Raw genomic sequence first — 21,594 nt, 5'->3', positions numbered from 1 at the left:
TAAATGTTCAGGAGCCATTAGAATGGAGCATTGATATTCTTTCACTTACATGTTACAAACCTGTGTTAATATAGTCACTCTTTTTTAAGATAGTCACTCTTATTGGCAGAAAATCTGAATATTCACAAAAAATGTGTATTTTTTTCCTCAGGGCTGTGTTTTTCTCTTTCCTCATATTCTGTTTATGTTTAACAGTTGAAGTGTCCTTAACCACTCATCCTCCCTGAGTGACCTTTGTCTTGGAGGATGTCTTCCATCCTTTCCTTTATCTTTCTCAAGGTAGAGTTGTCAGATCATTCTATCCAATCTGTGTTAGATATTCAAATTCTCCAGAAGATTTTTATTATGAAACATGCACTTGTTTGGCTTCAGTGCAGATATCTCATTTTGAAATGATTTATGAACATAAAATTATATATTGAGAATGACCTTTCCAAAAGAGTACTATGAATAAATTGACAATCACTGGAATACCTACAGAAAGAGAATCTTCATTTAATTTATGTCTCTGACTTTGCCAATTGTTACAACTATGCTGTTAAATGGTAAACAGTTGGTTTATTCACAAGAAAGATTGGTTTTATTTATTATGACCTTTTTCTCAAACATTAAAATAACTAATAATAATTAATGCAAACACATAACTGGGCAACGTAAAATTCTATTAAAAAATCAAATCTAAAACCAGTACAAACGTCTGGTTTATTTTGTATATGTAATTAAGAGATGGGACAATATAAAGGCTAAAAGGAAACAGCATTTTTAGACTATTATAAAGAAGAAAAAGTGGAATTAAGAACCAAGTTACTTTGAAATCTAAACACATATTGGCTAAATTTTTCTATGATGCTACCTTTTTGTAGAAAATATATTTTTCATATTATTCCACAACTGGGATTTTTAATATTCTAAAGGTCAGAAATTGAAAAGTAAGGTGTTAAAAGGTTAAAAGTGTTACACCATATCCAAGTGATAATGTTAAATTCAGTCATGGAGTCAGCGTTGGAAGTGGCAGACTGGGAAGGAGGGAAGGATTGACACCAATGTCCCCTCAGCAAGTATCTCTAGGCAAGCCACATTTTGTCTCTGAACCATAAATTACAATACAGAGAGTTTTGTCATCCAATTAATTATCAAACTTAAAATAAGGACCTTATGTAAATAATCAAAATGCGAGGTGGACTATGATAAAGGCTCAGTATATTGTATAATCCAAGCGTGACCAAGCCCAAGGGAGAGAGCCACTATGTGTCTTGTGGGGAGATGAAAGAGTAAAAGAATTATTAGGTTGTTTACACAGAAAAAAATGTGTCATGGCTTTTCTGACAGGCTAATATCTACCAGATTAAACCCTGCATTTGTATCTCACCATTTGGCCATTATCCTTGTACTAAATGTAAGAATGTTTATTGGGTGATCTTTTTACTTAACAAATTAATGGATTCATCATTCTTAAGGATTCAAAACTGTTTTGGAAAGAAAATACAATTGTTTATATTCTTGCATGCTTTAAAGATGCTAGACCAAGATCAACATGGAGAGTTACGTGTTATAGGAAGAGAATAAACATTTCCCTGAGATCTTCAGACACTATTTACCACTTTTACATTACCAGGAGGTGTGCTGCTCCTTCTTGAAAAATTGCACATAGCACCACAAAGCACGTTTCGAGCGAAGGCAGCCCCTACAGATGGCCTAACCAAGTGGAGCCGGAGCGACAATGATATGTGGCTTCCCAGCTCAATCAGAGCAGGTATGACTTGCCTGGAAAATTTTGTTAGCCAAGCATCTGCCAACCACTCATTGGGGCCATCAAATGCCACACAATGACTGTTGGACACAATAACGATCTAGGATTTTAAAATCTCAGCCAAAATTGTTTCAACACAAAAAAGCGGGCCTAGATTTCTACTCACAGCTCTAACATTTATTTTCCTACATTCTCTCGTCTCATTTCCTGAGGCAATGCTTTCCTGTTGAATAGACTCCCTTTGGTCAGGGACAGGCAAGCAGGTGGAATGCAAGGAAACCGAGTGATTGTTCCCAGTGCTAAACAGGAGCCATCATTGTTTTTCATTTCCTTAGCACATTAAGATAAATTAAAGTCTGCTCCTTGTAGGAATCGGAAACATTGCAAAATCACATTTCCATTGAGCATTAACTCTTAATCCCTGAGTGGAAATTGAAATAAAGTGCTCCATGTCTTTAATTCTTGATATGCTATTGAACTATGCAAGGCACATTTGCAGGCGGCAGGAGAGTGAGCGGGAGTAGGCACAGCCTTTGTGTTCTCAATGTGACTCCAGCATGATCATCTGAGCAAAGCTGCTTTTAGAGTCATCTCAATATAATCCAGACTGATAGTCCACTATGGTGTCAGGTCATTAGTGATGCATTTGGAGACGAGTTTACTAAAAACAAACAAAAAGGACCAGGGAATGAAGGGCTATTCTCGTAGTAATGCTGTCTGGTTTGCACAGGGCAGACAGGGAGTGGCACAAACCCACAAAATTATCTAAGGATCAGTACACTCTATATTTCCAAGTTTGGGTCTCTGGCCATAGAATATTTTGAGGCTTTGAATATTATAACTGCAGAGCAGGTTTTAATTTTTAGGAGGAACTAATATGTACATCTAAGACATAGTGAAACATGGCAAATGTAATACATATTATATATAATTATGAAAGACAACAAACCTGCACGAAATCAACACCAAAGTTTCTCAACATGTTTAACATGAAATATTAATAGAGGAAACACTAGGAGGCTATTAAAGTATTACATAGTCCTGTCCTGTTAATATATGACAGTGGGTCTTGAACAAAAGCAGTTTTGTCAGTTAATCTGGTGATTCTTAGTCAGGTTAAAGTTTGAAAACCTTTGATGTAAGACACACACACACACACACACACACACAAACACATATTTAGTTTTGTAATAGGGCATGTGTGCTCACCAGAGAGAGACTGGGAGAGAGAGACATTGAAAGTGAGAAATCACCCCATGGGGAGATAGTCATGCCAGAGTCCCTTCTCCTACATTCTCCTCTCAGGATTTGAGGAGGAGACATGCACACATATGTGCACACACATATGCACACACACATGTGCACACATGCCTGGCATGTTTTCCAAACCACAGTATCAGGGACTCTAACCACACTGTTATCATGTGTGGTCTAGCCACCTTAACCACCATGCCACCAGCTGGCCTGTGATCTACCTTTCTTGATAAGACATATAAATAATGAAGTCACTTGCCAGAGTGACAGAGCTACTGCGAACACTGTGACATTGTTACTAGTGAACAACACAATTGGTGTTAAAATCTAGGTTTTATGTAATTTCCAAACTCTCTTCTATGTTACTTGGTCTCAGGTGTGGCCAACCAGAATCAAAGTGAATCACGTTTGCGATCTATTCACTGAGAAAGTGCATGTGTTCCTATTGGCTCACTGTGCAGCCACTGATGGTCACAGAACTCTGGAACTGAAAACATGCCAGGCCAGTGCTGATGTGTTAGTGAAGGTGACAGGACCCTAGATGGCCTCCTGTGAGGTGAAAATCCCAGACCTGGCTGCCAACACACTTTGTATATGCCCAAATACTGAAAGACAGGATTATGGTGTGACCATTTCCCATTGAGGAAGGGAGGCCATGTTTACTTACTCCCCCTCTAGGTCTCCAATGAGCACCTGTGCCTTCTGGGAAAATTGTGTGTGTGCGTTTTATTTTATTTTTTTAATTTAAACTTAAAAAAATTATTTCAAATTCTTGTACACATTCAATCATGTTATTTAGCTTCCAAAGTGAATATTCCAACATGTGTACATTTCTTACCCATCTAGTTGATAATACTGTAAAGTTATCATTAATGAAGAAAATTGTTTTTTAAAAAATGATGCTAACATAATCATTCTTTTCCTTCATGCTAATGTTTAATTTCCTGACTACACTCTAGTATGACTGTTTTTGATTATTTTATCATATATATATATATATATATATATAATGTATATATTGCATATATAATGTGTGTATATATACATTTTATATATGTGTGTGTGTATATATATATGTCTCTATATATATGCTAATTATATTCTCAGATACTTTTCATTACGAGTTCATTTTCACAGTTAGCTAAAATATTTCCCTTCCTATCTCTGTTTTTACCACGTTCATCGAGTTCTACTCTTGACAGTAGTACTATTTCGAAATTGTTTTTCAGGTTAATTCTGTCATATTTTAAGTTCTCTCATTTGAGAAATTAATTAGAATACTTAATTCAAAAACATTTATTGAAGTTTCATGTAAATGACATAGTTTTACAAAATGGAATAGAAAGTAATCATTCTTAGGAGTCTATTATATTGCAGTAATATACTATTTGATAGATGGAAAAGTCATGATCCATTTTTGCATAGAAAATAATAGAAAAATATGTCATGCCTTTTTCAAAGACCCACTAGATGTTAGACTGGGATATCTCTTTGAAGCCCTTAACAAGGTATATCAGGCAACAGATGTTTATCCGTCTTTTCAGAGGAGGGACATGAGCCTTGAAGGGGTTCAATATTCATGATTACACATTTTGAACCTGGTTGAACCGTAAATAAACCCAGTTAGCTTTCCATTCTAACGTTCTCTTCAGCTTTCCACCCGAAGATTCGTAGACACAGTCCCTTTGTCACTGTTGAACTTACAAGTGTTATTTCTAGAATGAAACATACTTTATCAGTCTAGACCAGTAAGCAAATTTAGATAGAGTTTATGTCTCTTATTTTGAACAAAGTATCATAATTGCTGGACATCAATACCGCCACTTCTTTTAGTTATTTCGCAAATCTCATTACAATTTGACTTACAGCTAATAATCACTTAAAACTCTCTGATATAAGATCAATACACAAAAATTAATTGCATCTCTTTATACAAGCAATTAACAATCTAGTGAAATTCAAGACTTGCAAAAATTTGGGAACCAGCAGTTAGCATAATGGCTATGTCGCTGGACTCCCACGTAGTCAACCGCGGTTCGTGTCCCGGACCCGGTGGCTTAAAACTCACGCCGGGCGCGTGTGCGTGCGTGCCCAAGATCCCGAGAGGAGAATGGAGGAGAAGGGATTGCGGCGTGACCATCCCCCTGGGGGGTGATTTCTCGCTTTCTGTCTCTATGTCTCTCTCTGTCTGTCTGGTGAGCGCATGCGCCCTACAGTGAAAATCTCTCAATGCCACACATATGGGCATGCATGCCCCATACCCCAACAAGAAGGTGAAATGGAGGAGCAGAGATTACGAGCAGAGATTACGATGTGACCATACCCCCTTTAGGGCAAATCCCTCTGTCTCTGTGGTGAGCACACACACCCACTGGCAATTTAAAAAAGCTTATTATTTCTATTCATGATAGAGAGTGCCTGGGTGTGCATGAAAGAGAGAGAGAGAGGCACCCTCAGCTGGGTCTCATCACACCCTAATCGCCTCTCCCCAGCCCTCTTCCATCTCAGGATCTTGGATACACACACACGCCTAGTGCACGTTAGGCTCACCAAGGATCCAAACCTGCAGTTGGCTTCCAGCACTGCAGTTCCGTCCACTACCGCCTGTGCCGCGAAGGCTGGGCCCTAATCTTACGAAACCTTCAAAAGCACAGAGTTCAGTCTCTCCAGCGGCTCCTTCAAATGGGCTGACAGCCTTGGACAAAAGCAGCCCCGCATGCTAGGCTCATGTCTTGGCTAGAGTTGCCAGACTTAACAAATGCAAGTACAGGACATTCGGTTAAATGTGAAGCCCAGATAAGCAACGAATACTTTTCTAATGTAAGTATGACCCAACTATTGCACGAACATACTTGTGCTTAAACATAATTTGTTGTTTATCTGAACTTCAAATTTAACTGGGTCGTCTTTTTCATTATTTTATCATATATATATATATATATATATATATATAATGTATATATTGCATATATAATGTGTGTATATATACATTTTATATATGTGTGTGTGTATATATATATGTCTCTATATATATGCTAATTATATTCTCAGATACTTTTCATTACGAGTTCATTTTCACAGTTAGCTAAAATATTTCCCTTCCTATCTCTGTTTTTACCACGTTCATCGAGTTCTACTCTTGACAGTAGTACTATTTCGAAATTGTTTTTCAGGTTAATTCTGTCATATTTTAAGTTCTCTCATTTGAGAAATTAATTAGAATACTTAATTCAAAAACATTTATTGAAGTTTCATGTAAATGACATAGTTTTACAAAATGGAATAGAAAGTAATCATTCTTAGGAGTCTATTATATTGCAGTAATATACTATTTGATAGATGGAAAAGTCATGATCCATTTTTGCATAGAAAATAATAGAAAAATATGTCATGCCTTTTTCAAAGACCCACTAGATGTTAGACTGGGATATCTCTTTGAAGCCCTTAACAAGGTATATCAGGCAACAGATGTTTATCCGTCTTTTCAGAGGAGGGACATGAGCCTTGAAGGGGTTCAATATTCATGATTACACATTTTGAACCTGGTTGAACCGTAAATAAACCCAGTTAGCTTTCCATTCTAACGTTCTCTTCAGCTTTCCACCCGAAGATTCGTAGACACAGTCCCTTTGTCACTGTTGAACTTACAAGTGTTATTTCTAGAATGAAACATACTTTATCAGTCTAGACCAGTAAGCAAATTTAGATAGAGTTTATGTCTCTTATTTTGAACAAAGTATCATAATTGCTGGACATCAATACCGCCACTTCTTTTAGTTATTTCGCAAATCTCATTACAATTTGACTTACAGCTAATAATCACTTAAAACTCTCTGATATAAGATCAATACACAAAAATTAATTGCATCTCTTTATACAAGCAATTAACAATCTAGTGAAATTCAAGACTTGCAAAAATTTGGGAACCAGCAGTTAGCATAATGGCTATGTCGCTGGACTCCCACGTAGTCAACCGCGGTTCGTGTCCCGGACCCGGTGGCTTAAAACTCACGCCAAAAAAAAAAAAAAAAAAAAAAAGACTTGCACACAGAAAAACAATGAACTATTGCTAAAAGTATAAAAAATCTAAGTAAATGGAGAGATATCTCATGTTTTGGGACTTGAAGATTTATTATTACTAAAATAGTATTTCTCCCTAAACTGATATTTACACAAAATGTAAACCTTTCAAAATTCTAGCAGGCTTTTAAAATTAAAATTGACAGGCAGAGGAGCAGGTGATGTGATGGTTAAGGCATTGGACTCCCACATAGCCAATCGTGGTTCGAGTCCTAAACCCAGTGGGTTGATATTCATGTTGGGCATATGTGCATGTGTGCCCAAAATCCCAAGAGGAGAATGGGGAAGATGGGATTGTGGTGTGGACATCCCCCAAGGGGGGTGATTTATCACTTTGCCCTCTCTCTCTCTTCTGCCTCTCTTCAGCAAGCACATGTACCCTATGGGGGGGAAAAAAGCAACCCTCTTTACTAGTTGTTGTAAAGACTGATACAATTGAATTTCAAAAGGTAAATAGTGAATGTAGAACCTTATGTCATTTTATACACACAAAAAGGCAAAATTAATTAGATATAAATGGATAATAACAGAAATATTTTATAAAAATACAGGGGAAATTTTGTTTTCTTGGAATAGATAAATGCTTTTGTTTGTTGGTCTGTTTTAATGCCAGAGAGCATACACAAACACGAAGGTGGGAGAGACAGAGAGAGAGAGAAGAGAAAGCACTCTCCCCACTCAATGGAGCCTGGTCACACCAGAGCCCTCTTACATTGCTCTTCCATTCCAGATCCTAGGCATGCTCACACAAGACTGGTATGGTTCTCAGTCGCTGTGGTCAGGATTTGAACCATGGTTGGTCATATAAGATCCATTTCCCATTACACTATACTTAATCACTATGCAGTGAGGCTGACCCAGTCAATTTTTCTAAAGCTTGATCACTAAAATAGAAGTGATTAACTGAACTTCATTAAAGTGAAAAACTTTTGTGTTTCAAAATATACCATTCAGGATTTCTACTTTTTACTCTGATATGTAAATAGCTTGATAGTTTCCAATTCCATCCTCACAATAAGAAAAAAATGCTGAACAGAAGGGCCAGCACTTAGCGTAATGGCTATGTTGCTGAACTCCCATGTAGTCGACTGTGGTTTGAGTCCAGGACCCGGTGGCTTAAACTCACGCCAGAGTGTGTGTGTGTGCATGCCCAAGAGCCTGAGAGGAAAATGGAGGAGAAGGGATTGCAGTGTGGCTACAAAATCACCCCTGGGGGTGGGGGGTGATTTCTTGCTTTCTGTCTCTCTGTCTCTCTCTTTCTGGCAAGTGTATGCACTCTATAACAAAAATCCTCTCAAAAAAAAAAAAAAAAAAGGCTGAACAGACTAATAATCAGTAACTTCTCTTCGCTCAGAGAACCTAGATTACTTGATAATCCACCATCCCAAAAACTGGAGACGGGTGAAGGGAGAGTTCAGACAGGCTACCTAAAGCAGGACGACTGGAGCCCGGAGCTGGTAGGAAAGCTTCTGCAGTCCCTTCAGTAATTTGGTAGAGGTAGAGTGTGTAAACTCCTGTAAAGCAGAAAAACCAGAGAGAGGGGCCTAGTCTCCGTGGGGGGAATCCACACTTCTGTCACTTTTTTCCTACAAGAGCCTCACCAGGTGATCTTCACTAAGGAAGATCAGAGAATAGAGAAACGCGACTTAATATTTGCTCAGGGAGGGGTATGTAACCAATTTGAAATGGGCTTACAGAAAGAATAACCATTTTGAAATAAGTCCTGAATCTTTTTCACAACAATGTTATACCCAGCAAGAGAGAAGGCTGGAGTCTTATCTGATGTGGGAGAAAGAAAATTATTCAAACTAAGCTTCAGCTCTGTTTCCTTTATTGACAAAGGGAGAGAGTTTATAAACCGAGAAGTATTTGTAAGGATCACAGATCCTACTCTTTAAAATCCAATAAAAGGATTATAAAGTGCTTCTCCTCTGCATATATTTTATAATCAAACACGAGGGATAATATGTTATTATCCTATATTGTAGAAGTGTTTATAACTAAAAGAATTGCAAAGTTTTGACTCCATTTAAAAGTAGATTGGAAGAAATTACAAAAACAAGGTGGTTGACCAAAACAAGGAGACAAGAAGAAAGTGAATCTTTGATAACTACAGCTATAGCAAACTCCAAACATGGCCTAATTCTCAGTCAGATAAACAAAATCTCACACTCAATTTCTGCATGTTTCAGCTTCTATTAACCAATTAATTTTGTCTGACTTTCAGTAAGATAGTAGAGGCATTGTAAAAAGCAATAAAAATACACAATTTGAAAAGATAAAGAAAGCAATAGAGTCAGATTCATGTAACACAGAGTTATTAAAATTAGCAGACCAGAAAATTTTAAGTTTCTGGAGCTCTAAATAATAAAGACTAAATGACAGCAGGAAAAAATGGGTAATGTGGGCATAAAAGTGAAAAACACAAGAATAAAAAGAAAATGCTTGGAATAAAAAAATACTGTAATAAAAATGAACACTGCCTTAGAAAGACTCAATAAAAAATATACATCAATGGGGAAAAAGAATCAGTAAGATCGAAGAAATGTTGACAGAAGTTTCCAAACTTAGATATAAAGAGAAAAGAATGGAAATAAAAAGCTGACAGAATATCCAAGTACTCCAGGACAAAAGTAAATAGCAGCATACAGGTAAAGGGAATACCAATGAGGAAGAAGAAAAGAAAGAGAAGGATAGCAATCAGAAAAAATTTTGCAAAAGAAGTATAATTTATATGCTAAGAAAGGAGAGAAAATGGAATCATAAAACCCTCAACTAATACCAGAAGATACATACAAGGACTGAAAGGTTAAAAAGAAAATAAAAGATAAGTACAATGAATTCAAAACAATGCTAAAGATGGTAGACATTAATCCAACTCTACAAGCATTCACATTAAATGTGAAGAGTCATGGAGATCATCAGCAGGGCTTAAAACAAACAAATCTCATCTTGCTTATAAGAAAACCACTTTATGAAAACAAAACCAGATTACAAGTGAATGGAGAGGCCCAGGCCTGGTGATACACATGGCTGAGGACACTGCTATGCAGGCTGGGATAATAAGGAGGACTGGATTTGGGTCCTGGTCAAACCTAAAGTTGGGCATTGTGGCATGCACTACACTCCCAGCAACTCAGGGGCCTGAGGCAGGAGGACTGAGAGCTTGAGTCTGGTCTGACGCCAACAGGAGACTCTGACTAAAGGCATTTATAATACACCCCTCAGTCCCAACTGGGTAGCTGAGGCAGGAGGATTCCAATATGGTGAGCATCTCTTTTCATTTACAAAATAGAAGGGAATGGAAGGGGAGGGAAGAGAAGGAAATATGGAAAGGAAAAGAAAGGAAAGGAAAGGAAAGGAAAGGAAAGCAAAGCAAAGGAAATGAAAGGAAAGGAAAGCAAAGGAAAGGAAAGGAAAGGACAAGAAATGAAAGGGAAAGGAAAGTGAATGGATAAAATTATACCTTTCTAACACCAATCAAAAGGAAGTTGGAATCAGGCCAACCAGTGGCATAGTAATCAAGGTAGCTAGATATCACATGGCCAACACCACAGCTCAAGTCTCAGAACTGGTGACTTGAAAAGTATACTGGGTGCGTGTGCATACATGCCCAAAATCCAGAAAGAAGAAAAAGAGAAGAGAGCGTCCGTGCGTGATTCCCCATAGGGGGTGCTTTCTCACCTTCTCTCTCTGTCTCTGTCTCTCTCTGACAAGTATACATTCTCTCTAATAAACTAAAGACAATAACAAAAAGAAAGTTGGAGAAATATCTCCCGAGGAGAATTGAGAAGGGATGAATGCACTGTGGCCATCTCCGGAGGGTGAATTTTCACGTTCTCTCTCTCTCCTAGTGAGTGCATGTGCCCTGTGGCAAAAACCTAAAAGTAAACAAACAAATAAAAAACAAAAAAAGAAAAGCTAACTCAGGGCAATAAAAATAGCAGAGTTAAGGGATATTATATAATAAGAGGGCCAATTCTTTAAAAATATATAACAATCCTTAACATGCATGCACTTAGCAAGAAATTATCCAAACATAGGAGACAGAAAATTGATAGAATTTCAAGAACAAGACAAATCCACTACGATAGTTGGAAATGTTATTATCCTCTTAGTCATTGACACATTCGAGTAATAAAAAATCTGTAAGGATGAGGCCAGCAGCTGACATGAGGGTTAGTGTGCTGGACTCCCACATGACATACCGAGGTTTGAGTACAGAACCCAGTGGCTTGAAACTCATGCTGGGCACATGTGCATGCATGCCCAAAATCCTGAGAAGATAATGGAGGAGAAGAGACTGAGGCATGGGCATCCTCCCGGGGGGGTGGGGGGGAGATCTCTCACTTTTCTTTGTCTCTCTCTAGTGAGTGCACATGTCCTATGGCAAAATTCTTTAGGAAAAATAAAGAAAGAAAGAAAAGAAAAGAAAAAGGAAAAGAAAAATAGACCAGAATGTTGCTTTTTGTCACCTTAGCAAACTATATAGTATTTACTCTTCAGTTTTGCCTCTAAGGAAATATATTTTATATAGTTTCAGGGAGAAAAAAAATTGAGAAATAAAACCATTGTCTTTAAATTAATGTCATGACCTTGTTGCTCAATTAGACACAAATATTTAACAACCTTATGTATCTCTCAAATTCGGCCAAATGCTTTGGCTTAGAAATCCAGGGTCTCTCACTCTCTAGATCCAAATGACTTTTTATGCACATTTCTCCTCACTTCCTGCACTCTGTCCTCTAGTCATCCTGCCTGATGTTTCCTGCCTCTGCAAATTTACTCATGCCTTCAGTCCTACTTATCCTCAACCGACAGCAAACTGTTCTTTTCTGCCCTAAGCCTTTCGACTCTTATCTCCCTTTAAAGTAAATGGCAAAGCATTTAATTTCTACTTCGTGTTCACTTTGTGTTCTAAGTGATATGGTCTGGGTACATGTTTAAATATACAAAGATTTGAAAGCAACAGTATCGAGAAATTTATTTTTCTAAATTTAGTTTGACCACCGGTAGAGGAAAATGAGGTGACCTGGCTAGCTGATTTTTCTATCTTCTCTCATTTCTTTCAGCTTCGACCTATTTCTTTCAAGCACAAATATATTTAACAGATACTTCCCATTTTAGATTAAAGCTTAACTTTCCACGTGTCTGACACAATTATTATCATTTGATGCTCCTCATGTTTAGATATGATAGATTGATATCTTAATTCTGCCAAAGTCCAAGAATTAAAATTTCACTGCATTTATTATAAGTGAAAAATCACTGGGCACAAACTATTATTTACTATTATTATTATTTTTTTAAGAGGTTTTTGCTATAGGGCGTGTGCACTCGCCAGACAACAGAGAGAAACAGAGACAGAAAGCAAGAATTCACCCCCCTGGGGGATGGCCACACTGCAATCCCTTCTCCTCCATTCTCCTCTCGGGATCTTGGGCACTCACACATGCGCCTGGCGTGAGTTTTAAGCCACCGGGTCCGGGACGTGAACCATGGTAGACTACATGGGAGTCCAGCGACATAGCCATTACGCTAACTGCTAGTCCCTCCTGTTATTGTTTGAAAGTTAAGAAATCTCTTTCTTTGTTTTTTTTTGTTACATTATGTGTCTTTAATGTGGCCATGGGAAGGAGGACATCGCAGAATCTGTAGTCACCTGCCTCTAAACAGCTCACGCCTCCAGCTGTCCTAAGAATCTGACTACACTTCCTGGTGGGATGCCTACCTAACTCACATTAAAAGAACATTTGCTTTCTCACATTTAAAAATCCAATGCCTAGATAGTAAATATTACATATAACTACACGGTTTCATCATGGCTTGAACTAGATTTATTAAAATACCCATTTCATATCTGATATTGTTAAAACTATTTTAAGTTAGTCTTACATCTGGAGAATCACACCCACTGGTACCCGGATTTTCTTCCTTTGTTGACTCAACTTGAGAGTTCTCACTGTTTTCAGGAGCACTTTGTTGAGACTTGAGAGAGAGACAGAGAGAATAAAAGAAAAAAAATCATTAAATATAAGAGAAATATTTTCAACAAATAGATTGATAAGGTTGTTGTGACACATGACATAATGACAACATTGCACCAAAAGAAAAGGATAAAATGTATATATTTACCTGAGACCTTCCTTAAGAATTATACTTTAAAAATCATTAACATTTATTTATTTTTTATTTATTTTTAAAGAATTATTTTATTTAACTTTATTTATTTATTTCAATTTGACCAACTAGGGACAGAATGAAAGAGAGGGAAAGTGAGAAAGAAGCTACCAGGTCTGGAACTTAAACTACAGTCTGTCATGTGGGAATCCAGCACCCTTAACCACCACGTCACCTGATGGCCTCTCAAAATTGTTGACTTTTAAATTAAATAAAATAATTTCTATTTGATTTTGTATTTGTGGTATCCAATATGATTATTTTCCCACTGAAAATATTTCTTGTATTATTATAATTATATCTTAATAATCCTGGACACTAAAAGAGATAGGGTTCTATTCTTTTCTCTTTGTTTTAAGCCCCAGCATAGCTGAAAAATAGTATGTACACACCTTATTTTCTCAGTAAGAAAGAAAATGTTCTACAGTGCCTCATAATTTATACATAGGATTACATTCACTGGAATGCTTCACTAAATGATCGAATTCTGCCTTATAATTCTGAAAAACATAAATGTTACTATAGAATGTTATCTTTTTAGGAACACTAAATTTAAAAGGAAAAGAAAAGTTTCCTAGTCTACCCAGAGAAGTGTATGTCATAACTAGCATTTTCAAATAATCCTATAGGCAGGTCTAAAGTTATCCACTCAAGTGTATACAAAGTTCTAAACAGAGCTGATGTGAATGTGTAGGTATGCCCATTTGTGAAGGTTGTCGTATGACTTGTTTTATGACTGACCAACAGTAAATTCAGTGAACACTAAGTTGGCTGAGTCTGAAACTTGGATCATAGTGGACCATCTTAGAAAAAGAGATAAGCTTTCTAACCACTGAGGTCCTAGGAATATCAAGTTAAGATGTGGGTTAGTCAGAGTACTCACATTCACTCAGGCTCTCTACCTATACTACTTGTTACATAGCACTCATCTGGTTTTCCACAGGCAATTACATTCTTCAGCAGGGACATAGTCATACAAAAATAGGATCTTTATAAAAATAAAAATAAAAACTTAAGGATAAGCTGAATGGTAGTGCAGAGGAAACCAAGAGACTGTGGGATGACCCACAGTGAGGGTTCCAGATCTGTTCATAGAGACCTCCCTGAGTATGCTGGGCATGTGTGGTGCCTGTGGTCTGAGGCTGACTGAGGCTGGGGTGTATTGCAGAGTTGAAGCTCTCTTGCAGTACTGCCTTTCTTTCTCTACCTCTGACTCTCCTGCTGATGGAAGAAATAAGTGAGAAAACTAAAAAACAAATTACTGACATGTTGGTTTATAGGACTATTATAAAAATGCTATAAAGTATAGAATAAATCCTAAAATTGAACTACAAAGTTTATACTTAATTTAACAACCAAAGAGGAGGTCCCTGGACATATTTTTTTTCTTAAGCCAGAAGATACATGTGCTCACCAGAGGGAGACAGAGAGAAAGGAGGATGGAAAGGGATAAGACTCTGCCAGTGGGCATGGCCACACTGTGATCCTTCCTCCTCCATTTCTCTATCCTGCTGGGTTTTGGGGCACTCAAGCAGACCTGCCTGGCATGATTTTAAAGCTGCTATGGCTAGAATTTGAACTGGACTACTGTCAACCATGATTCAGCTTCCTTAACCACTAGGTCATGGAACCAGCCTATTTCTTAGATATTTTAAAACATAGTAATGACATGGGACAGAACCCCCATCATCAGGCTGTGCTGGCATTTTACAGGCAAAAATGGAACAAAGATAATTATCATGGGGAGACCATTAGAGAAGCAATTAAAACAACCAGGAAGATGGCAGCCAATGGTGAACTGAGATGTCAATACTGGTGATGTAAACCAGATTGGACAGTGATCCTCTGTTGACCACAAAGGTTAGAATCTATGCAATTTGGAGAATTTCTCTAGTCTCTGTAGAAACAGAGAAACTCAAAGAAAAGGCAAGTTTTTACCAAGAAAGATGGATTTTGTATCATTAATAGGGATTTTAAAACATGTGAACTCCTAAATAGATAGGTATTATTGGATAACAGTATTTTAAAAAATAACATGTCTAGCAAGAGTCAAAAGAGATACTCATTCTTGCTAAAAGCTACTGAAAACTCACCATCTGTCTTCTCACAACTCCCAATCTTACAGATGCTTTGGAGAAACAGGTTAAAAAGAAGAGGGAAAATAAATAAACACTAATACTGGTGGAGAATGTCCCCTGGCAGTCACACCAAGAACCTCAGCTGCAAAAATGTGAAGAATGGATTAAATCACACATGCAGGCAAGGAGTATTTTTAGTGTATTTTGTTTCTGTCAAACAACCAGATAACTGAACAAATAGTCCCAGCATAATCTTGTAAATTTCTTTTAATATAGAATAGCATCAAAGAATATTGAAAAATAAGGTCTATTCGTTTATTTTTCAATGTTGCGATCTAGAATTCGTCAATGTCCACATTCGGGAAGAGTTAATGCGGTCACAGTCATAGTGCTCATGATGCTGCCACTTGTTTTACACACATGACATAAGATGATGCTCGACGTACTTTGTATTTAGGCTTTGCTGTTCTAAAAATATCTATCGAGTAGGTTTGGAAAGTGTATTTTATGGTTAAGATTTGGGAGGCTTTCAATTTGGGGTTATATAGATAATATTGTGATGAACATTAAGTGTCTTGGTACCAGCCTGAATAACAACTCCTAGCATCATCATCTTTATCTCCTCATAATTTGGTAAGCTCCCAAAGGAGAAATATTGTGTCTTATTTATCACTGCATTCATGGAAGGTAGTACATATTTTGCACTCAATAATTTTCTTCTTACATCTTCTTTCTTTTCATCATTTATTTACATTTCTTAGGATAAAAAGAAGCTAAGAATTAACAATCAGTACTAAATCAAGAATGGACATACTCATGGTTAGAGAATCTTTCCAAAATGTGGCAATTTGAATTAATTCCAGCAATAAAAGTCAACAAATATTTGTTATGCATCTACTTTGTAACAGCAACATGTTTAAAACTGGGGTCAAAATTTTTGATCTGAGGACCAGCAGTTAGTGTAATGGCTATGTAGCTGTATTCCCATGTAGTCAGCCGTGGTTTGCATCCTGGACTCAGTGGCTTAAAACTCACGCCGGGCACATTTGCGTGCGTGCCCAAGATCCCGAGAGGAGAATGGAGGAGAAGTGATTGCTAGTGCACGCGCCCTATGGCAAAAACCTCTCCAAAAAAAAATTTTTTTTGATCTGAAAAAGCACCCATTTTGTTTTCAGTTACTTACTCATCATTCTTTTTCAATATATGTAATAAACATATATTTGTCTAGTTTTCCATTTCTTCCATGAGCGAGAGAAAGAGAGAGGAAAAAAAGAGAAAGAGAGGGCATCCCCTAGGGTCTAGATGCCATGTTCTACCGTCAGCTGTCAGCCAGCCCTGGATCATAAGCACACACACGCCTGTTACATTCAGGGAGGTATCCGGACTTGAACTGAGTACTTTACCATGAGGGACTGCATTGCAGAGTGTCAGGTTTTACTGCTGCACCCATGTCTGGCCCTGCACATAATTTCTGCTAGTTTCCTAATAACCTTTGATATATTTCTGGAGGATGACTTCTCTCTTAGTGTAAGGTATATTCTGACTATTGCTTTGTGCATCAAATTCTCAAGCCTATCCAAGAGGTGCACATATCATCTGTGTTTGGTCATCAGAACCTCCAACTTTGTGCTTTTTCCTATGGGAGTCAAACACTAATAACACAACATAAGCCTTTTGCTATAGAAACCAACAGGAAGAAAACCTAACTCAGCCAGCAAAACTGAAAAGGGTAATGTAAGGCTCACAAATGATGGGAATTATATTTTAGGTTAGGTATATAATCTATCTCTAAAAATATAACTATGTAGCACATTGATCAATTTTCATGCTTACATAGTGATATCTGTTTATGCAAATACAAGGGTCATTCTAAAAGTTCACAGGAAATGGTTTTATGAAAAAACTATGCATGGATTTAAAACAAACTTGCACCATTAAACTTGTACTTTAATTCCTTTTTTTTTTTTTTTTTGGAGAGGTTTTTGCTATAGGGCGCGTGCGCTCACCAGACAGAGAGAGACATAGAGACAGAAAATGAGAAATCACCCCCCAGGGGGGATGGCTACGCTGCAATCCCTTCCCCTCCATTCTCCTCTCAGGATCTTGGACTCGCATGCACACATGCCCAGCGTGAGTTTTAAGCCACTGGGTCTGGAACACAAACCGGGGTCGACTACGTGGGAGTTCAGCGACATAGCCATTACGCTAACTGCTGGTCCCTTTAATTCCTTTTTTCATGAACTTTTAAAAGTCTCCACATTCTATGCATTTATGGAAATCATGCTAGATTTTGACAGTGAGGCCGAGGCAAGAAATATGTCCAGAGTAGTAGTTTTTATTTATCATCTATCTACTGCCTGTCTATCTATCCATAGTTTATTCTTAGCAGCTTTTTCTATTTTGGATAAAAGATAAAGGGACTTCATTCACTGTTAATCTCTCAAAGAGCAGGGAGAATTAATGACAGCATAACTCTTCTCCTCCATAAAATTTCCAAAGACTAGCTTAGTTCTCATCTATTAGATAATGGAGGTGCCTGGTTTTCTACCTTCTATATTAATACTAAATTATCTCACTTCATTTTACTTCAGGGAGAAAAGCACATACATTAATTATTTCTAACAATGGGAGAAAATTGTACATCGTATTGCCAGTATGAACACAAAAGTTAAATTTATTTAAGTACAATAGCATAGTATTAATTGGAGAACTGCTTTCCTTTAAACATAATAAATGTCATCCCTAATACAGGTTTTTGCTGTCCATTAGATGGCTCCTTGAGGAAAGAAGCCTTACTGAATCTGATGAGTTAAGACCAGAATAAGAACGGATTTTGGAGAAAGACAATGTATTTTGTAGTCAAGAAAATGTGGATTCCAATTTTGGTTTAGCACTTAAAATGTCGCCTCAGAAAAATTTATATAACTTTATGGAACTTCTATTCTCTGCTGCTCTATCAAATGAGGTCCAAAACACCTAACTTGCAATGTGATTTTTTTTGTTGTTATTGTTGGGATTTATTTACTTGCTTATTTTTAGGATGGTAGAAACTGAATGTAAAGTAGCGTGGGTATCTATTAGGCAGTTATTGCTTGAAAAAATAGAGATTCCATCTTGCTCTGGGGAGGCCAAAAACAGATTGCCTACTATGGTAGGCTATGTGGTAGACGGTGGTGGCCCAGAAGAGAGGTCAATGTCTTATGACAAAAGATTGAACATTTCCTTGTATGTCAAAGGATGTGATATAGTTAGGGAACTCAAGTTGAAACAAATTATCCTGTGTTTTAGGTCAGGCTGTCATAATAAAATACCAAAGATCAAGTGGCTTAAAGCAACACGAATCTTTTTTCTCACAACTCTGGAAAGGCGAAGTCCCACATCAGTGTCCACCCCTGTGGGTTTCTGATGAAGTCTCTTTTCCTGGCTTACAGATGGCTTCCTTAGCACCATGACTTATAGCATAGACAAATGTAGCTCTCTCTGACTGTTTTTTTTTTTTCTTTATTTTGTTTTTGTTTTGTTTTGTCATAGGCTGTGTGCACTCACCAGAGAGGGACAGAGAGAAAAAGAGAGTGACAGGGACAGTGAGAAATCATCCCCAAAGGGGGTGACCACACCACAATCCTTTCTTCTCTATTCTCTCCTTTGGATTTAAGGCTAGCATGCACAGGGGTGTTCTTCAAACTGTTGGGTCTCAAACCTTGCAGTCAGCCACGTGAGACCAGCTGCGCCAATGGTCATACCACCTGCTCTCTCTTATAAGGACACTGATCCTATTAGATCTCCACCCTTATGACCTCATTTAATCTTAATTACCTTCATAAAGGGAAAAATAAAAACAACAAAAATAGTCATATTGGCGTTTAGGGCATCAACATAGGAATTTTGGGAGGCCATAATTCAGTTGATAGCATTCTGGATTACCCATGTAGGCCCTAACTATCATAGTGTGTATTCCCATCAGAGAGAGGCAGGAGACTCTACACAAATGCAAACACACTCAAGAAAAAACAATGGGAAGATGGAGGTGGAGACAGGAGTGACACAGTCACAAGTCCAGGATTACCCAGTCAACCACCAGAAGCTAGAAGACACACTGAATGTATGCTCCCACGATCCCTCCCAAAGGACTTTAGTCCTTACAGATTTCAGACTTCTAGCCTCCAGAAATGTGAGAGAATACATTTCCACTGTTTCAAGTTTGTGATAATTTGTTTTAGCACCACTGGAAAAGAAAACAAGTACTCCTTCTAGAAATTTATAATGTGCTAGAGACTAATTTTCCTAGTTCTTGAACATATTTCACAATTCTATTCAAAGAGAAATAATTTAATACTCCCTCAATAAAATATCCTAGGTTCTCTCTTGTCTTCTCTGATGGAAACAAAACAAAACAAAACAAAACAAAACAAAAGCAAAGCCCTCTTCTTTTAAATAGTACCCATTATCATGGTATGCATTATGAAAGCCTGGATTAAATAAACTGGTTTGCGAATGGGTAAAACTAGAATTCCTTGTCAAATCAAGAGTTCCAGAATAAATGACATATCCTAGTCTTCTCTATAAACTGTTAGAGAAAACATAGCATGCATATCATACACATGTTTTTTCTCTAATTAACATGGTGTTTTGTATAGCTTATGCATGTTTTAATTTATAACATGAGAAAACTGAAAAAGGTAATGAAATGGGATGATACTTTGCGTACTGTTTTATGTTGTATTTCTTTTAGCAAAAGGATAATGAACTGGAGAAAAGGAGAAGGATAAAAAATGCAGTTGGAGTGAAAGTCATGAAAATCTCATTCAGTTGTCTTTGACTTTTAGCACTAGCCCAGGATCACTCACCTGATAGAGAAACAGCTGCATACCCAGTCTCTCTGCCTCCAATTCCACCATTCTCCTTCATTTTTCCCACCACACACTCCACGTGTACGTGAACAAACAGTATCTCCATGCCCTCCATTACTTATACTGGCCCCCATTCTATTCTGCTGATGGTCATTCCTCTTTCTTCCCACCAAATCCTTTTCCTGACTAAGTTTCTGTTTATCTTTGAAAACACATTCAGTTTTTGTAAAGTTTGTTTCTTCCATGCACAGCAAGAGCACCTCCAACAGAGTCTGGGGGCCATAATCCACTCTCAGCCACAGCTAGCCCAGGGTCATTGGCATATGGGTGCCTAGAGGTCTTAAGGAGTTCTCCAGATATAATCCCAGGACTGGGCCACGTGGGTCACCTTCACAGAGCATCATATTTTACCACTGTGTCACCATCAGGCCCCTGAAGATACCACTTGAACATAACCTACACCAATGACTCTTTTCTTGTGGAAAAATCAAATTTTTCTACATGCTCTATGCTTTCAAGCATTTTTTCTATAGATGCAATTAATTTTTAACTTTTAAATCTGTTCAGTATTTTTTTTTCTCTTATTATTAGGTTATTGGGAAAGTCATAATATATTTTTCTGTGTTTTTCTATGTAAAAATGTGTCATGACTTTCCCAGTGACCCAAAAAAATGAAGATTCTCTATCACTTAAAAATAATCCCAGGACTGGGCCACGTGGGTCACCTTCACAGAGCATCATATTTTACCACTGTGTCACCATCAGGCCCCTGAAGATACCACTTGAACATAACCTACACCAATGACTCTTTTCTAGTGGAAAAATCAAATTTTTCTACATGCTCTATGCTTTCAAGCATTTTTTTTTCTATAGATGCAATTAATTTTTAACTTTTAAATCTGTTCAGTATTTTTTTCTCTTATTATTAGGTTATTGGGAAAGTCATAATATATTTTTCTGTGTTTTTCTATGTAAAAATGTGTCATGACTTTCCCAGTGACCCAAAAAAATGAAGATTCTCTATCACTTAAAAATAATTCAGATCCAGGACCAGCAGTAAATATTACATTAAAATCTATTTCAGGATATGAAACTCTGATGTTGTTTATGTGAAGGCAAAGTGTAAGACACATTTTATGAAGATAAAGTTTAAATATTCCACTCTGCTCACATTTCTGCCTCTAACCATAGCCTCATGAGACCTCAGAAATCAGGCCTCAGTAAGGTCAGTTTCCAAAGTGTGTCTGACAAAACATTCAGCTCTGTAACTTACTGGAAGATCATCTATTCATGGAACAATTCTCAATGCTCTATCACCCACTCTGTTGGTGTAACGTTCTATACTAAGCGTAAGGGATAATAAATGAGGAGGGAAAGGTGGCACAACAATGAAGAAATGCGT

General features: G+C 37.4%; 1 protein-coding gene across 1 annotated transcript in view; it reads right to left on the bottom strand.

The window, feature by feature from the left end:
- Nucleotides 1-21,594, bottom strand: part of LUZP2 (leucine zipper protein 2) — a gene marked incomplete at its 5' end in the record, with an annotated part of 113,897 nt that overhangs the window by 12,688 nt on the left and 79,615 nt on the right. Inside the window, 1 exon segment of the mRNA XM_006171518.2 lies at nt 12,980-13,072. Coding sequence (XP_006171580.2) covers nt 12,980-13,072 — 93 coding nt within the window.

Source organism: Tupaia chinensis, unplaced genomic scaffold, assembly GCF_000334495.1.
Source record: "Tupaia chinensis unplaced genomic scaffold, TupChi_1.0 Scaffold149705_1, whole genome shotgun sequence".
In the NCBI taxonomy this organism is placed as follows: Eukaryota; Metazoa; Chordata; class Mammalia; order Scandentia; family Tupaiidae; genus Tupaia; species Tupaia belangeri.
This window is presented reverse-complemented; position numbering and strand designations above follow the sequence as displayed.